A 17418-nucleotide genomic window follows, 5' to 3' on the forward strand; every position below is an offset into this window, starting at 1 on the left:
GGGACGAGAGTTCAGAGCGCTTTGCTGCGGTGCCGGTGCCGATGGGAAGAGCCTCTCTGCTTCTAGTGCCCTTCCTCCCATCTCCTTTTTGTCCCATGTGTGCTGCTCCCTTCAGCCTAGATGAAGCATTTCATGCAAAGTTCACAGGAGCTAAAGGACGAGGGGTGGGTGACCTGTAGAAACTGTTCTCTCTCCTGTCTGTCTCGGTGCTCTGTACCTGCCACAGCAGACAGAGAAAAGAACGATTTTTTTTTTCAGGTATATCTGAGGTTCTTTCTTCCATTTGCTCAGCTTCCTTTTTTTTTAATATGTGAACGCATCAATGCATCTTTTTATTTTTAATTCCTTATGCTGTGGCACTTCAAGATGGATCCAAAAAATGCAGTCTGTTGTAAATTCAAGTACAGACAAAGAGAATGGGAGTAGACACTTGACAGATAACCCATATTTTTCTGTCTTTAAGGCTTTAGGAAGACTTTAAGTTCATAATGGTTAGATATTTGTTAGGCTAAGGTAATTTTCTTCTGTTCTTGAATTACAGTCTCAGAAACAGAATATTGATATCAACAGGCAAGCCAAGTTTGCTGCCACTCCTTCATTTGCGTTATTTGTAAATTTAAAAAATGTAGTCTGCAAAATAGGTGAAGATGCTGAAGTCCTGATGTCTCTCTATGATCCCCTGGAATCAAAATTTATCAGGTTAGTGTACTCCTGAGTGTGCTCCTTCATCTGTGTGTCCTCAGTTAGAGTAGTGAGGTAGTTCTGCAGGATGAGGGAGCTTATGAAAGTCAAATTTCTGTGAAATGTGTAGGACAGGGTTATCTGGGAAGTAATGCAGCAGCACTTCATGGTTGTATTCAGCACAGCATCTGGCAAGGGACCTTCTCCCTGGGTACCTTGCAGGGTCGTGCTGTTCCTTATCACGCAGTGTCTTCAGTTCCTCAAGTGCAGGCCTTAAAGGAGACGTGAACAAGGTCACCTGCAAGGCTGTGTCCTCACTTAACAGCAGCTTTGACAGCAATCTGAGAGCTAGATTTCTATATCCCCTGCTTCTTTAGAGAAATTCTTACGCTTTGTTGCTGAAGAGTTGCTTTCGTTCATAAATGATGCATGCAAAGGGAAATGGCAGCTGTCTACTAAGTAAATATTAATTTGGTTAGCATAGATAGATTGGGCTTAAGATAGACTTCTGTAAATTCTGAAGTTGATTTTATATTCCTTATGTTGAAGGAAGACACTTTAAGCAAAAAAGTCTTCAAAACATTGTTCTTTCAGTGAAAACTATTTGGTGCGCTGGTCGAGCTCTGGACTCCCCAAAGACATAGACAGATTGCATAACCTCCGAGCAGTGTTCACCGTAAGTCTTGGGGGGCTGGTTCAGCCTGCAAATTTTAAAGTGCTTCTCTCATGTCCTGTGAAAACTCAGGAGTATAACAAGCTGTTTGTGATCAGCAGAGTTACCTCTGCTGGTGAAGGCTCATACGAGACATTTCTCGTAAGTGGCCATGAAAAACTCTAAACACCTTGCTAAAGCTGAAGTTGCTCTCTGAAGTTTTAACTTATTAGAAATGATTTGACCTACTAAGAACTAATTCATGCAGAAGTCAGGATAAGACTTATAACTCCTGTTACAATTATTCTTTTAATTCTGAGAACAATTAGCTCTTGTGCTATAGGCTAGAATGACGAAGGCAAATTCTGAGCAACAAATGTTCTTCTGCGTACTAAATGGGGCTTGAAATTCCATTATTGTAAAGTAATCCAACGAAACTAATATTTCTAGGACCTTGGCAGCAAAGACCTGAAAAGAGACAAAATCAGTTTTGTCTGTCAGATTGTGCGAGTGGGCAGGATGGAACTGAGGGACAACAACACGAGGAAACTAACCTCTGGGCTTCGGCGACCCTTTGGAGTAGCAGGTAACTTCTTGTGTGCTGTGTCTGTATGTTTCACATCATATTTTTTGGGTAGACCTGTGTGGAGCCAGGAGTTGGACTCGATGATCCTTATGGGTCCCTTCTAACTCGGGATATTCTATATTGTTGCACAGAAAGCTGAGGGTGTGAAACACTTGGGGTGTTTTATAAACTGAGAATTGTTTGGTTTAATCAGGTTTATTCCTGTATTATAGAACTGACAGTAGCTTTCAGGACTTGCATGGAGCTGGAGATGCCAAAGCTCATTTAAAACACGATGCTGTTCTCCTGTATGAACATCCTGAAACTGTGCAGTTGATAACTCCATCCCTGTGCTGAATCACTGTTTCCTGACCCTCAGGGTATCCCCTTGCAACCCTTCTTCCTGTGTTGATCATTAAATTCAGTGTTCTTTGTTTTCGTTTTCAGTAATGGATGTTACCGACATAATTAATGGAAAAGTTGATGATGAGGACAAACAGCACTTCATACCGTTTCAGCCGTAAGTAGGGAATAGTTTAAAGAATAAGTAGAGATGAAGGATTATGAATTTGATTTTTTTTTAAGTTGCAGTTTAACTTTTGATTGAAAGAAACCTTCTGTAGGTATTCTGAAGTTATTTCAGTTTGATAGTTTATCCTGAATAGTACTTAACATTTCTTCTCAGTAATTTCCCATTATTTATCATAGCGGTAGCACTAGAAACTTTTTTTAATTTTTAATGAGTTTAAGGCATGCATTCTCAGTTTTGTTTTCTTTTTGTTTAAACATGTCAGGGTTATAATGTTTGAGAAGTGAAATGCTTAAAAAGGTTACATTGCTGGTTCAACTTGCTAAGATTGAAAAAGACCAGCAGCATTTCCAGCATCCATGACAGGTGACTTCTGTGAAATGAGCTCGTGATAAGACATCTTTTTCTTGGTAGCAGATAAAATTTCATGGCAGGGGCCACAGTAATTGTTGTACAAAGATGACACAGGTTGAGAATTTGAAAGCTGGCTTGATACATTCTGGAATACTTTCTCATACTACGGCTATTTCATACGAGACTTCTGCCAGAAACCTGAAGTATTTTGGTTGGATGCTAAACGAGATTTGTCTGCTGCACATATGTTAGTTGATCTAGGCAATAAAGAAGACCAGTCTGCTTGCTGCGTGCGCCTGGTCTTGGTTTCAGTCATCTAAAACTACATATAGACCTTCCTATTTCCACACTTGAGTCTAAGCTAGCGTCTTAGTTGCAGTCTATTTTTTGTTCAACGTGGTGAAAAATAGTTACATTAACATGTTAACCAAATTCCTTGATTAATGGGTATTCAGGTGGTTTCTAATAATACAAAACAAAAATCCAAAGAGCTTGAAATAATGCAGTCTCAAATTAACTTTATTTTGGCAAAAAGGCCTAAATTAGGAAGTCCTTGTGGTTTCAAGATGTGGGCATACAGAGTGGATTGCAAGGTGCTGCAGGTAGTGGATGTATGCCGAAGGTCTAAAATGGTTTTTACTGGTATGTAACTGCGTCAATGGAGTGGTGTAGAGGGTGTTATTGTGAAAATCAGAATTCCATTTTTCAAGGGAAATAGAGATTTTTAGGGAAGAGTGCTTTCTTGATATGTTTATTGTATGGTAAACAGTAGCAAGCTTTCTTTTAGTGAGTGTGGAAATATGCAATGAAAATGAATCTTTGTGTATCAAAGTGGATGCTAATGGAACATCTAGTTTTCTGCTCCATTAAAACTGATTTATTTTTTTCTGTATATATAAATCAGCTATTTGAAAAGATGTACAATGTGACTTTTTTTTTGCTGCACTAGATTAAAACATTCTTCTGAAAAAGTATATTCCAAACAACATGAATAATGTGAAAGCACGCAATGAATACTGGTGTCATTATTTCTAATGTAGACTTAGGCTGTATATGAGCCACATTTTTCTTCTCATTCCATGCTTTGCTTCTGTTGTACCACATGCAACTCTGTTTTCATATCTTTGTTTGTTTGTATTCATTCACTAGCCACCAACACAATGGCTGTCAAAAGCACTTGGCAAGATTACTTAAATGACACTTAATGCTGCTGTTTATTTATAGTTTTCATCTTTTCATTTATTCATCAAGTTTAACAGAATGTTTGGATTATCTGCTTTTCTTGTCCTATGCCATTTCTGTTGGATTTAGAGCAGCTTTTCCCTCAGACAGTATGCACTGCTGCTTCATTTATAGAGCCACTAAAGTGACCCTGGAGGTGTTGCAGGCTAAATACTTACATTTAAAAAAAAAAAAAAACAAAACTGCCTGTATAGGTTTTCACTGCTTAACAGGGGATTCTCAGGTGGGAGACATCCTTCCTATCCTAATGAAGTGTTGCGGGGGCTGTGCATGCATGTTCCTGAAGGAAGAAGTAACACCGCGAGTTTGCTGTACTTCTCTCCAGTAGATCAGCGTTCTTCTGATTAATGGTCTCCTATGTCTTTCTTGTTACCTTTCCTGTCCTTTGTCTTGCGTTGACTAATAAATACTCTTTGTCACAACTATGATATGATCTTTGTGTTCCCTTGTTACTGTGACTTCTGGTTTTCTGTGACCCTTTGTTTCCTGGTGTTGGTCGTCATGTGCATCCTCCAGGCTAGCGTTGGATGACGCCATTCGACACAAGCAGCTGAACATATCATCCCGTTTTTCACCCAGGGTGGCAGGGGAGAATGATTTCCTTCAGACTGTTATAAACAAAGTGATTGCTGCTAAAGAAGTTAACCACAAGGGTCAGGGTACGTACTGCTCTTTTATGTATGCTGGTGTATGTAAAACTGCTCATTGCTTGATTTGCAGCGTGGGATTGTTATACGTTTGGAATCAAGGGTGCATAATATTACTGTCACTATTTTTTTTGGTACCAGAAAATATATTTGCACTGTTCCCCTTCCTTCAGGCTCATTCTCCTATTCCTGCCTTGTGCCTTTTGCCCCTCAGTGTCGATCCCACAGACTCAGTGCTTTCTCTACAGTGTCCATCACTTGGACACCTCTGTGTTTCTGGGCTGGAAACTGCTTCAGGAAGTCGACTCTCATGCCCCAGAGCTGTGGACTTTTCCCTCCTCGTGCTGAAGGAAGGAATAGTCCCTTCCTTGCCTTCCTTCTCCTTGTTTTGCAGCTGCACTCACAGCAGTTGGCTTCCCGTCAGGATGACCAGGGAATTTCTCCTGGATCTGGCAAGGGGTAGGACAGCTGCAGGACGAGGCAGCCTTGCTTTTGTCGCCTTTGGTCGCCTTTTGTCTTTACTGGATTACCTTTTCTGTACACACCACTTTGTAACGTGCCTACCAGTTAAAAATGAATTGTGTGGCTCTGTTATCGCTGTACTGGCTTTGATCTTTTTGGTCTGGATTAACATACTGTTAGGCAGGCCTGTGCAGAGCTCCCAGCTAACAGGTTGTGTTGGAGTATCTGTAGGATTTGTAGAGGGTATCTGAACAATAGACTCAGGAAAGATTATGTATTACAGTAAGTGAAACTCAAAATTGATCTATTTTTAATTCCTCATTTAACTAAAAAGGAAAACTTAGATCTGATTTCCCTCCTGTTATTTTCACTTATGACCAGCGTGCATCAGAAAGGAGGAAACTCACTTCGGCTTCTCGGATCCGTTTTAAATTCTTTCCCTAAGACAAACCTCCACCCCCAAGTAAACCAGAAAGGACGGAGTTGCTGCTTAGCCAGTCGCTGTGGGTACCGTTACTGCTTGATGAAATAGCAGCTGCTAGAACTGTCCTTGGCAACAAGTCAGAGCGTTGCCATTTATAAGAGATTTTAGTAGAAGAGAAAGCGAGCTGCCAAATCTATACAAAAAGAATGCATAGTTAATTGGGTGTGTAACAGGATAACCCACAATTTGTTTTATAGATGAATGTTTTTGGGGTATTTTTTTCATAGATTTTAATTTTTGGATTTTTTTTTTTAGAAAATTGCTGCTGTAATTATTTCATGCTTCAATTTAATTGCCAGTCGCTTTACCAAGTGTGTAAGACTTCATTTTTTTCAGTTTAGTGTCTTTTTTCCCCCTGTAACAAGAGTGCCTGATGCTAGTTGGCAAGCATTGGCTTTAGTGTCTCTTACTACTGAGGAGAAAAATATCAACCGAGTAAAGCTGATGCTGTAGTCGGTGTGTTCAGGGCAATGAAACGAGATTATAGGGGGGTGGAGGTGAAGTTCAGGGTATGTGTTAGCTGTTGGTGCTGTCTTCACTGGGGTACTGATACTGGGTGGGTGTAATATTTAACTTTGCTCTGAATGGAAAAATTTGCCACTTCTTCCTGTGGAAGATAAGCATTTCATTAGAAAGAACTTGTGAGAGCTCAGAGCTTGAGGCAGTTCTGTTAATGGCTTAATAACCGTGTTTCTACAAGACCCTGTGTGCACGAGGCTGAAGAGCCTGAAATGAGAGAAGGCTCGTTCTCACAGTGCTGCGAGGAGGAGGAATTTGATTTCACTCCGGCTTCGTGGAAAGGGCACTGCAGGCCTGCCGCGTGTCCGCAGTGCAGGCCTCGGAGGGTTCAGCTGTTGACCGAAGGTTTTCTTCTTCCAGTCGATGCTTTATGGCCCTGCTAACCTGTTTTTCTTCTGAATTAAGACCCGTTGTAGTGAAGGTCATGACTAAAATCTCTGGCTTTATAAGCCTGTGCCTGAGAAGCTGCGTACACCTGCTTCTGAACACGTGCCCTAATTCCTCCCTGCCAAGGTGTCTTCTAGACGGTATCGCTGCAAAGGCACAAATCCTTGTCTTGCTCAGATCTCCATTTTTTTAAAGTACCTAGTTTCCAGGTGTAGATGTTAGTTTTCTAAAGAGCTTGATAAAATCAGACATAAGTGTGGTGTACTCATATTTCTGCTTGATGAGTTCTATTTTGAGTTTCTCCGAATGTGTTAATGTATTTTTTTGTAAGGTAACGAACAGTTACCTTAATGTATCCTCTTACCTCTTAGAATATGTACAAACAAATAATTTTCTTCAATAACTAGAAAAAAAGCACAAGTTTAATAATTGTGGTTTTTACACAACAGGTTTGTGGGTGACTTTGAAACTTCTTCCAGGAGATATCCATCAGATTAGAAAAGAGTTTCCACACCTAGTGGATAGGTCAACAGCAGTGGCTCGGAAAATGGGATTTCCTGAGATTATTATGCCTGGTAAGCTGTTGTGTGAAATAATTCTGCTTTGCTATATTTTGATCTTCTTTCCATATCTGTAAGCATGGAAGATTTAGGGGAAAAAGAACCCCAAAAATGTTAATTTGGGCTATGGCATGTATTAGAAATAAGACCTTATTGAAGGATCTTGTCTTAAAATAAATATTTGTGGCAGGTATACCTGCCACATGTGCTGCAGAAACAGATTAAAGTAATAACCACCTCCCTTCCCCCCAAGCAAAGACATGCTATCAAGGTGACAATGGAAATTCTTCTCTGCTTCCAGTGAAGAAAATACATGCTTGAGATTATTTTCCTTAGCAAGGGCATATGTAAAATTTCCATCTCCCGAGATGAATCCAAACCAGAAAGTAGATAAGATTTTTCAGACCAAATAGCTTGATCTAGAGATATGCGTGTCTCTTAGGGTTTGTGCTAGATTTGGATAATGTACTTCAAAGAAAGTCATACCGACTCTTTTATACATATATTCTATGGACATTCAAATCTGTTGTTTATTTACAAAAGCAAAACCAAACCAAAAAAAACATAAAGGGGGGAAAAAAAAGGTGTTTAAAGAAAGGTGTTTCTCAAAATAGAATCTGTCATGAGCAACAGACTACAGAAGAAAATGGCACTGTCCTTTCAGATTGAGTCCCCATCAGGTGCTCTCAAAAAACATCTGAGTTCAGCTCTCCTTGTGATTGTGGACTTTACATTTGTCAGGTGTTTTATGATATAGCCAGTATGGTGTGAATGTCTCAGCACCTCTGCTTGTTGTAATGGTATGTTAGCAAATAGACCATCTGGCTCTTGGAATTATTGGGAATCCCGTTTCCCAATTCATTTTCTAAGTTTTAATTTAATTAGGGTGAGGCTGAAGAGTGTGTAAGACATAAATCTAAATATAACCCTCCCCAGCAGTCCTCAAACCAGCACAAACATCAAACCAACTCCTGACGTCATGTTATAGAAGACCTGTGTAGGCTGTCATGTTTTAAAATTGAAAAATACCTGTGTATGGGGTAAATTAATGATGAAATTAAAATTTATCCTTTCAAATGAGTGATTTAGAAATGAGACAAACAGAACTGAGATGTTTTTGGAGTGATATGGTACATAATCTTGTTGATGATGTAGGGTTCTTTTAGTCCAGAAATAATTGTGATTATTTTTGGTTGCTTTATTTATTAGATTCAATTTTGTGCACTCTGAGTTGATAAGTCAGGTTTTAAAAATCTTAAAACAGTTTTAGCTAAAGCAGCTACTAGTTTTGAATGTTCAAGATGCTTTTAAATGTTTTTCCATATATATGGGTTTGTTACTTCTGAACATGTGATGGTGGTTGTTTCTATGCACAGTTTCGTAACTCAATAGTGAAAATTGAGTGAAAATTGCTACCGACTGTCCTTTTTTCTTCTAGGTGATGTTCGTAACGATATCTATGTAACGTTGGTTCAGGGAGATTTTGACAAAGGCAGTAAAACAACAGCGAAAAATGTAGAAGTTACAGTGTCTGTTTATGACGAAGATGGAAAAAGATTAGAGGTATTAATTTTTTTAAATGTTAGCTAGTTCATATGTATCTGTCTAATCTTTCTCGACATCGTTTTAGAACTCTTTCAACTTAAGTCTCTAATTTTATTTACAACAAAATTTTCTCCTTTATCATGACCACCTCATGATATCAGTGCGTGCAATTTGATATTAATTTCATGAGACGTTTTGAGAGAGCCATTCTGTCTTATTTTGATCTACTTACTAATTTTTTGTTTACTTGAATTGAAAAGTAGAGCTTAAGATGGGCGTAAACATTTTTCTCTTCTGTTTGTGTTTTCAAGAGCGTTATTTTTCCTGGTGCTGGTGATGAAGCCATCTCAGAATACAAGTCAGTAATATATTACCAAGTAAAGCAGCCTCGCTGGTTTGAAACTGTAAAGGTATATATATAAAGTTACAATTACTTATCCATCTGGGTTAATATGACACAAATACATGTTTCAGTGGGAAGTCTTGAGAAGCAAAACGAGGAAAACGAATGCTTGTAGTCATCTGTAGTGAAACAAGAGGAAGTCTTTTGGAGACAGCTGGAAAACAATTACACTTTTATTGCATAATGAATTTTATTGCATCCTTTTGGTCAAGATGACTTCTATGGAGGCACTGCACCATCTGTTTAGGAATGGTTTTCACTCTTGCCATGAAGCTGACCTAAAAAAGCAGGATGTTGAGGTTAAAATAACTGCCATACTGTTGAACTCATCGTTGTTTTGGGATCTGGCTGATTGTGCTTCAAGCTTGCTGAGTTTGCTTGGGTAATAACATTTTAGCTTAAATGCTGATTTTTATGTAGGAGGCTGACGTTAGCTTAATGAAATATATTCTGTTGATCTGTAGTCAATGGGAGCAGTAGATGTGCCTCAAGAAGAGATTCACAGCTGCTCCCCACGCTGTTTCAAGTCCAGGGGTGCTCTTGTTGCATGCGCTGCCAGAAAGTGGCTGCTAGGGAGTCACAGAAACCTGGACGTGGTGTTGGGGAGCAGTGAACAGCACAGAGCCTGAAGGTGGGCATGGTTAAGAAAATAGAACAGCTCTAGCAACAGTACCAGGGTAGAAGAGTATTGGTTACATCTCTGCAATGTTGGTTACATGGGGATCAGAGATGTGTTAATAGTTCACAGAGTACAAGTGGTGCATAGATAATTGACACCTTAAGAAGTTCGCCTTTACCAGTCGAACTCAAGGTGGGCTTGTTCCTGAGCTCGGGGGATTGATAAGGGATGCTTTGAGGTTACAGCCATCACGTCCCTGTCAGCCATAGTATCTCCAGATCTTGCTGGGTAACTTAACGGGCTTGCTTCGTTCTTTCTCTGTTTCTTAGTGCAAGAATTGTTTATTTTCCTGGGGAGTTTGTGACCTTTCGAGGTCTTTGATGGCAAACTGAGGCTTGTCTTTAATGTTAACATTTTGTAAAGATCCAAGGCTATCATTGAAAAACGTCTAGATGAGATTTGGTAGTGGTAGATGATATTTGAAGATACTGTGACTGTTTTCTGTCTCCATCTTCTCTCCCAATATGTGAAGGTTGCAATCCCTATTGAAGATGTGAACCGCAGCCATTTAAGGTTCACGTTCCGACACAGGTCGTCACAGGACTGTGAGTAATTCGTCCTTTTCATTGTGATTCCTGTCAGTGTCTGGTGCCAAAGTTTACTGAAACAGGCGTAAAGTTCCTATCTGTAATTGACTGTTGTAATTGCTTTGGTGTGGGGATAAGCTTTTGCCTACTTATTTAATGTTAGCATCTCAGCTTTTCTGTTTCTGACTTCTTTCTAGCTTTTACCTTTTGACATCACCTTTTTCCTTTCCTGCCGGGTCATTTCTCCAAGCCAAATAAAAGAGCTAGGGAGTAAAGCTTTCAGTTAGCAACTGAGAGGGTTGTGGTGTTGCTCATCTCAGAGGTAGGTGGTAGGAAAGGTATTTAAATACAGAGAAGCCCCACGTGTGAAATAGGAATGTGAAAGACGGGTTACAGTAGCATCAGTAGTTGAAGCTACTAAGAAACCTGGTTTCCGTTCCTGGTTCTTATGCTGACTTCTGGTTGTTTTGAAGTAATTTTGATGTGAAAGATACTTGCGAGCTTGTGGTTCTCCTCAGCTTTCCTTAATGTTGCTGGCAGCTGAGATGCTTTGAGCTGCTGAGGATCTAGCCAAAACAGCTAGACATCCTCTGTATATCAGCAATTGTTTTATAGTAGAATTTGGGAATTTGTCTTGGTTATGAGAACATTCATTAGGTATAGCAATTACAGTGGCTGTCTTACTTGACAAGAGTGTCTTTCAAAAGTTGCAGCAAAACATTTTTGCTGTAGAATACATGCACAGACTTAGTGTTGATTGGGTAACATCCACTGGATGCATTTCGAGGTGTGTAGTACTTCCTATGTATACCCGTCTGTGTGATGTAGAATTCATTACCCCGTAAGGGACAGTCAAAGCTGTATTTTGTAAATTGGTCGTTTATAAGAGATTCTCTTGGTTTAGAGAATAATACTACCTAATGAAAACAATGTGCAGAAAATTAGTGTAATTGGTGTCAAAAATATGACTGATCTGCGAACTACGAGAGTCGGAAAAATTTGTGGTTGTACAAAAACTTTGGTTGGTCACTGTTTAAATATTAATTAGATGTCCTGCTTTAGGGCCCCAGTGTTTCCTCAGGCTTAATGGACTATCTCAAATTGGTTGCACTTTCCTTCTGGTTTTATTTCTTAATTTCCTTTGTAATTTCTATTAACCCTTGTTGCCATGTTGTTTTTATTTTTTGATGTTAGATTTTGAACATGAAAGCAAACTGAACGCATTAGCTAGTTCAGTTTGGCTGTGCAGTGGGTTACCATGGGCAGATGCTTATTCATTTTTCCTATTTTTGGTTCTGGGTTATGTATAAAAGACTCCTCATTTCTTGAACCTTTTCTGCATCTGAGAACCCTTACTAGTATCATTCATGTTATCTCTTTGTGTTTTAGGTGAAGTGTCTGTACTAACATCGAATACTTAATTATGTATGTCTTTTTAACAGCCAAAGATAAATCTGAGAAAATATTTGCCCTTGCATTTGTGAAGCTCATGAGATATGATGGAACAACTTTGAGAGATGGAGAACATGACCTTATTGTTTATAAGGTAGAATTTTGAGATGGTGTTTCCATAATTGCTAGCTAAGTGTGAGCATTACTTACTTTCAGTGAACTGCCGTGTTACACGATTGCAAGTGAGGTATTTGTTATGGAATATTATATTAGATCAAGCAACTAAATACTGTGCAATTTGTCGATACGGCAGACTGATGGTTAAACTTTGAATCTGTTTTCTTGGGGATGTTTTGATTGTTGAATTTCTGAGGCTTGCCATTGAACTTTTATTTGTATGGGTTTTCATGGCTGGGGAAAACTACTTGCGTAGACCTTTAAGTATTAGATCTGGGCTCTAAGCTGTAGCACAATTGTTAGACTTGTTGGATAACTCCAGTTCTGGAGCCAACCCTAAGAAATTCCAGGGTAAAGAACAACATTTTGCTATTATGAGGGCTTTCTGCTAGTTTTTTAAACTGTTTTCTATCTTGTATTTAAAACACTGCTGCAGGCAGAAGCAAAGAAGCTGGAGGATGCCTCAACGTATTTAAGTCTGCCATCGACTAAGATAGAGCTGGAGGAAAAGGGACACTCTGCAACAGGGAAGAGCATGCAGAACCTCGGTAGCTGCACCATCAGCAAAGACTCATTCCAGATCTCTACTCTGGTTTGTTCAACAAAACTTACCCAGAATGGTAAGTTCACAGAACTGCTGGGTTTCTGTCCCTTGCAGCGTGAGTGGAACTGTATGCAGTGACTTGCAGACAGTCTTCTCTGTCCCCCTGCCTGTGGAAGGGATGGTGGATTGCTCGACACGCTGTCCTGGATTAAATTGTCAAGATGCAGCAAAAGCATCTGCTCCCAGTGTAGCGTGCAACTTGTGGGCGTAGTTTTGCTTTAGAGGAGTATTTGTCTCCGAGTAAACAGAAGGTTTCTGTATCTGTTTGTGGCAAACAGAGGTACTCAGGGTTAAAGCTGAGTCTTTTATACTGAAATACACTGAAAACGTGTTCTGCGACATTTTCCTGCTGTGTGGATGTGAATAATAGCACTAGGGAAAAGGGTGAGTTTGTTTTCGAGAGGAGATGATATCATGGCTGTGCTCCAAAATGAGCTGTTGTGTTATTTCTGAGGTGCAATATCCAGTGTTTTCTGTATCTTCTGCCAGAAGCAAGTGCTGTCACTCTTGTGTTGGGCAGGCAGGTGTGTGCATGGGGCCGTGCTGCTTGGAGGCCGGTCTCCTGTTCGCACACGTTCACGTGAACACAGAAAGCTGGGGATGGGGTCAGCGTATGTTGCTCCTTTCAAAACAGCCTCATACGAGTTTTTCCCGTGTATTTGTCAGCTGCCCGGCTGCACCCAGAGGCTGCGGCAGCCAGAGCTGGTGGCAGCCACCAAAGCAAACATTTCGCGCTTCCAGCCGGTGCCCTCTCTTTACTTCTCGTGCTGGGTTGCCATGGAGTGCTGCCTTGTTCTCCCGGCCACCTGCAGCCGGCTGGGGAGCGTGGCTGGGTCACTGGGACGTGAGTTACGCCGGGCAGAGGTGTCCATCCTCCCCAATTCACTGGGGAGAGGGCTCGGCTCTGGTACGGCTCTCGGGAGCTGGGGCTGGGGGTGAGGAGGCCGTGGGATGGGGGGAATAAGAGCTGGAATTGTCACGTTAATTCATTCTTTAGTCGCCCCTCTGCCCGGGGGAAGGTGACTACTTGGATGGAGTCAGCTCGCAGTTTGATTGCGGTCTTTTCCAGTGCCATCTCTTAGAGCACATCCCAAGCGTTTGGTATTCAGAGCACATCACGCTCGCTGCAGTTTGGCAGTCTTAGAGCCTAAGAGGATGCTTAGCAAAAAAATGCAGAGATGATTTCTGGAATTTCATCTCAAATACAGGACTGTAGCTGAACGGTAATGCAGTGATTTGGGGATTTTGTAGGACACAGGAACCAGCATGTGGAATTGAACTGTGCTTGTTCCTTTTGGTTTGTGATTGACATCGGGAGGCTTTTGTCCTCAGTCTTTCCTGGTACGTGTTAGTATTTGGAAATATTTTGCAGTGGTCAGTTTGACTGCTTTCACATAACAACTGTCACTAAAAAGAAAACTGAGCATTGTTTTGTGCTTAATTTACCTACAACTTGCATTGAACTTTGATCAGAATTTAATGTTACTGGTAATTATGTTGTCTGTGAAACTTTCTCAGAGTTGCCAAAGCCTCTTCAAAGTGTTACAGCATTATTAAACACAATCTTCATGTATTCTTAGGCAAGTTTTAAAGGAAGCACAATTTTTAACATTGAACGTCTCCCTCAGGTGTACAGTTGGTAGTGCTCTTCAGACTGTAGTTTCTGAAGCTGATTTTCCCTTCTGTAGAATTGTGAGATAATATTGCTCCCTTAACCTTCTTAAGAAATAAAAACCCACGTCTATCCTTGCCTACCAAAGCTTTTTCTCATTTTGATCATCTGTAACACTTCTTTCTTTACTCTGCAAGAGTCATAGAATTGGCTTTGAAACTTACTTTTAGTAATTATGAAATTATGTTAGTAGATGGTGTAGTTCTTTCTGCGTTGTGTTTGATGCTGCAGATTGTGTGTCTGCAATCTCTCTGAACACTTGCTTGATTTCCATTCTTTATGAACTGTAAGTCATTAGTGTTGCTGTTCTGTTAGTACCTGATGTTCTGAGCATCCGTAGCAGAATATATTAGTAGGCACAAATTGCCTCGCGTCTTAGTTTTTTTCAATTTAATTTTTAGGAAGAACAGCAGTATAAGCACAGGAGAAGGACTGTTTAAAATAAATTAAAAAAAAAAAAGGTGCTGAGGGCTGTTTCAGATCCATTCTGGAGGTCACGATGAATCCAGGAGTATGTGTTCATTTTGTTTTCCTTCTTATTTCTGTAGAGCTATGACAAACTGAGGTCTTGTATACTCCAGCAGAGGCAAGTTGGTTTCGGTCATTGAATCTTCTTTTTCCAACTAGAAGTTGGAGACACCAGCACTACAGAAGGAGGGCAAAATAGCATCAAAAGTGGCATCCCCCTGTACATGAAGGCTGCCTGTGGATAGTAAATCTTACCAGTGCCTCTTAGGAGACTGTCAAGATAAATGTCTTTTTATGATCAGGATGAGGGGAGTAGAATTGAAATTATTCTAATGGTCTTGCTGGAAAACGTCTCTGATTACCAATAGCCGGAGAGCTGTCTAGTGTTCTACCCATGCACTGGCTGTTGTGAAGCGTCTGAGGCGTCCAGAGTTATTGAAAGCCCTCTTTTGTGTTTTCTTTCCTGCATCATGGATTCAAACACGTAGAAAACTAGTGACCGCTCTTGATCCAGATGCTCTTGATCCAGAGACAGGACTTCAAAGAACCAAGGCGACTAGGCTTTCAGAAAACAGCTGAGGTGAATTTTACTGAAGCATTCAGTATAATTAATAAGTTTAAAAGACAAAAAAGTTATGCATATGAAATGCAAATTCAGATGTTTTAGTGGCATAAAAATGAAGTTGATTTGAATACAGAATTAAAATAAAGCGAGCCATTAAGAGCAAAAAAGCAAATGCTTAAAAGGGAAGACTATTTCAAGGAACAATGAAATTAGGGTGAAAGTACTGTCTAACTTCAGCAACGGAGTTTTGAAGAAAGTTTGGGTATCTGTGTAGGGAAACTTCTGCATGTATACAGGTCAAAGAAAGAATGTAATCAAGAAACTGGACTGCCCTATTGTTAAATAAGATGTAAAAGATGATCTTCACATAAATTTGATGTCATCCGAAGTTGCACTAAGCTGTTTCAAGTTTTTATTGGCTACTGGCAGGCTAGATATTTATCCTAACCCTGAGCAATTGAACATCCTCACTCTGTCTTCTTCCTCCGGTATTTTCTGATCGTATAAATTTCACTTGACTTTGGCTGCCTATAGTAATTGCTTTTTACTACAGGCTGAAATAGGATTTACGTTCTTACCCTGTTGTACTAACAGTGTTATATGTAGACCTACTGAGAGAGTAGGATTAACTGGTTGGCTGTTACTTTGGGGTTACTGCTTGCAGTCACAGTGAACGCACGTTCTTTCTGCGCACTGTAACGTAGTTTTCTGGTTGTAGGACTACGTTGACTCTTTCTGTTCACACGTGTATTCATTGTGCATTTGCTGTGTCATCACACTGAAAGAGCACATGGGTTTGGTTTCTTGGGGCATTGCATGGTGCCATTCAGAGATGTGGGCTGGCTTTTGTTCAGTTAATTTCTTTTGTCAAGCTGGTGCCTTTTTAGAAGTCAGTCTGAAACCCAGTTCAGTGGTGGAAAGCCACTGGCTATAAATATATTCATGAAATGCTTTGGATAACTCATGGAGGCATCTTCAGCTTTCTTCCAGAAGCAATTTTTCTTTTGAAGTTGAGTTTCGAAGACTTTGGTTTCATCCTATAGACTACTTGTAAGTTGTATTATTTAAAAAAAAAAAAAAAAAAAGAATAGGATTGTTTTACTACACCATAGCTTTGAACTCTTTTTTAGTCCCAAAGAAAGAGAAGCCTTGTTTTGGTTTGAGTGCTGCTCAGAGGGAAGTTACCCCAAGGAGAACTGCAGTCCGTTGCATTAGAGATGATTTTATTTATTCCTTAGAGTGAAAGACTGGGGGGAACGTCTACCACCTGCTCTGGGTCTCTGCATGTAATTTGCATGATAGACTCTACAGATACATGTCTCTAAATATTTTGTTGATTGCCTTGAAGGTTTGAATAAAACATGAGGGCTATTGGTTAGGGACACTGTTCATCCTTATTGTTGAAGAGTCGTATTGGGCAGAAGTCACATAATATTAGCCATATGATTGGGATGGGGGAGGAAATCTGCAGGGTAATCCAGTGGCTAAACTGAAGGTGGGCAGTCATTAAAATCTTGTATTTGTTTCTTTGGGCTCTTCTACAGAGGATGACTTTGTTTGTTTTGTGCTGAAAACTGGCTTAGTGAAGCTGGGAGGAAATTTTCCCTGATGCTAGTTTGGCTAAGGCACGACGAGCTTGGAGTTCTTGGTTCGTTTTAATTCATGTTACGTCTCAGAAAATGTACAAGTGGATATAACTTAGTGGTGCTCCAGAGTGGCTGTTAATATTTACTAGCATGCTTATTTACAGATGAAACACAGTTGCGAGTTGTCTCATGAGAAACTGGAGAATGGTGCTGTGGCTCTTCATGGCTAATGACAGAACCTGCCTGCTGCATTTTCGTATTTATCAGGGAATGATGAAGTGACACCATCTTGGTAGTGGGATGTAGAATTTGGGGACAAGACCATCTGCAGTTGATTCATTTTGTAGTCTGAGCCGTAGCCTAGTCTATCACTTGGAAGCATCCAAGTAATTTGGACATTGAGTTATTAAGCAGACAGCTTTCCTCTGAATTAGCTTAGTGTGCAACTGCTTGGCTTGTGCTGGTGTATTTTCTTTTCACTTTATTCAGAGAGAGCAAAGAAGCTAGAAACACTCACTCTGGAAGAATCACAGCCATGCAGATATCACTGTGCTGGTGGCTGACTAATTCCAGTTTGGCATCTTTTTTTAAATACACAACTGTTGTATGCAGCAAATTAAAACTGAGGGATCAGGCTTCCTTGGCCCAGATTTTAATGCTGACACTTCAAAATCAGTCTGCTTTTTCGAAAGCCTACCACAATCCTTTCATGACAGAA

The 17418-nt window shown here is 40.2% G+C and overlaps 1 protein-coding gene across 4 annotated transcripts in view; it reads left to right on the forward strand.

Annotated features, from left to right (window-relative positions):
* Positions 1-17418, forward strand: part of DOCK1 (dedicator of cytokinesis 1) — a 283861-nt gene that overhangs the window by 35575 nt on the left and 230868 nt on the right. For 3 of the 4 annotated variants that reach the window (XM_040563059.1, XM_040563058.1, XM_040563056.1), the window contains exons 8-18: positions 542-699; positions 1276-1357; positions 1784-1919; positions 2346-2418; positions 4540-4682; positions 6972-7097; positions 8521-8645; positions 8939-9037; positions 10182-10254; positions 11679-11782; positions 12242-12425. In XM_040563059.1, the coding sequence (XP_040418993.1) occupies positions 542-699; positions 1276-1357; positions 1784-1919; positions 2346-2418; positions 4540-4682; positions 6972-7097; positions 8521-8645; positions 8939-9037; positions 10182-10254; positions 11679-11782; positions 12242-12425 (1303 nt within the window). The remainder of the gene's footprint in view (positions 1-541; positions 700-1275; positions 1358-1783; positions 1920-2345; positions 2419-4539; positions 4683-6971; positions 7098-8520; positions 8646-8938; positions 9038-10181; positions 10255-11678; positions 11783-12241; positions 12426-17418) is intronic. The other variant, XM_040563057.1, reaches the window with a different exon arrangement.

This window comes from Cygnus olor, chromosome 7 (genome assembly GCF_009769625.2).
Source record: "Cygnus olor isolate bCygOlo1 chromosome 7, bCygOlo1.pri.v2, whole genome shotgun sequence".
Lineage (NCBI taxonomy): Eukaryota > Metazoa > Chordata > Aves > Anseriformes > Anatidae > Cygnus > Cygnus olor.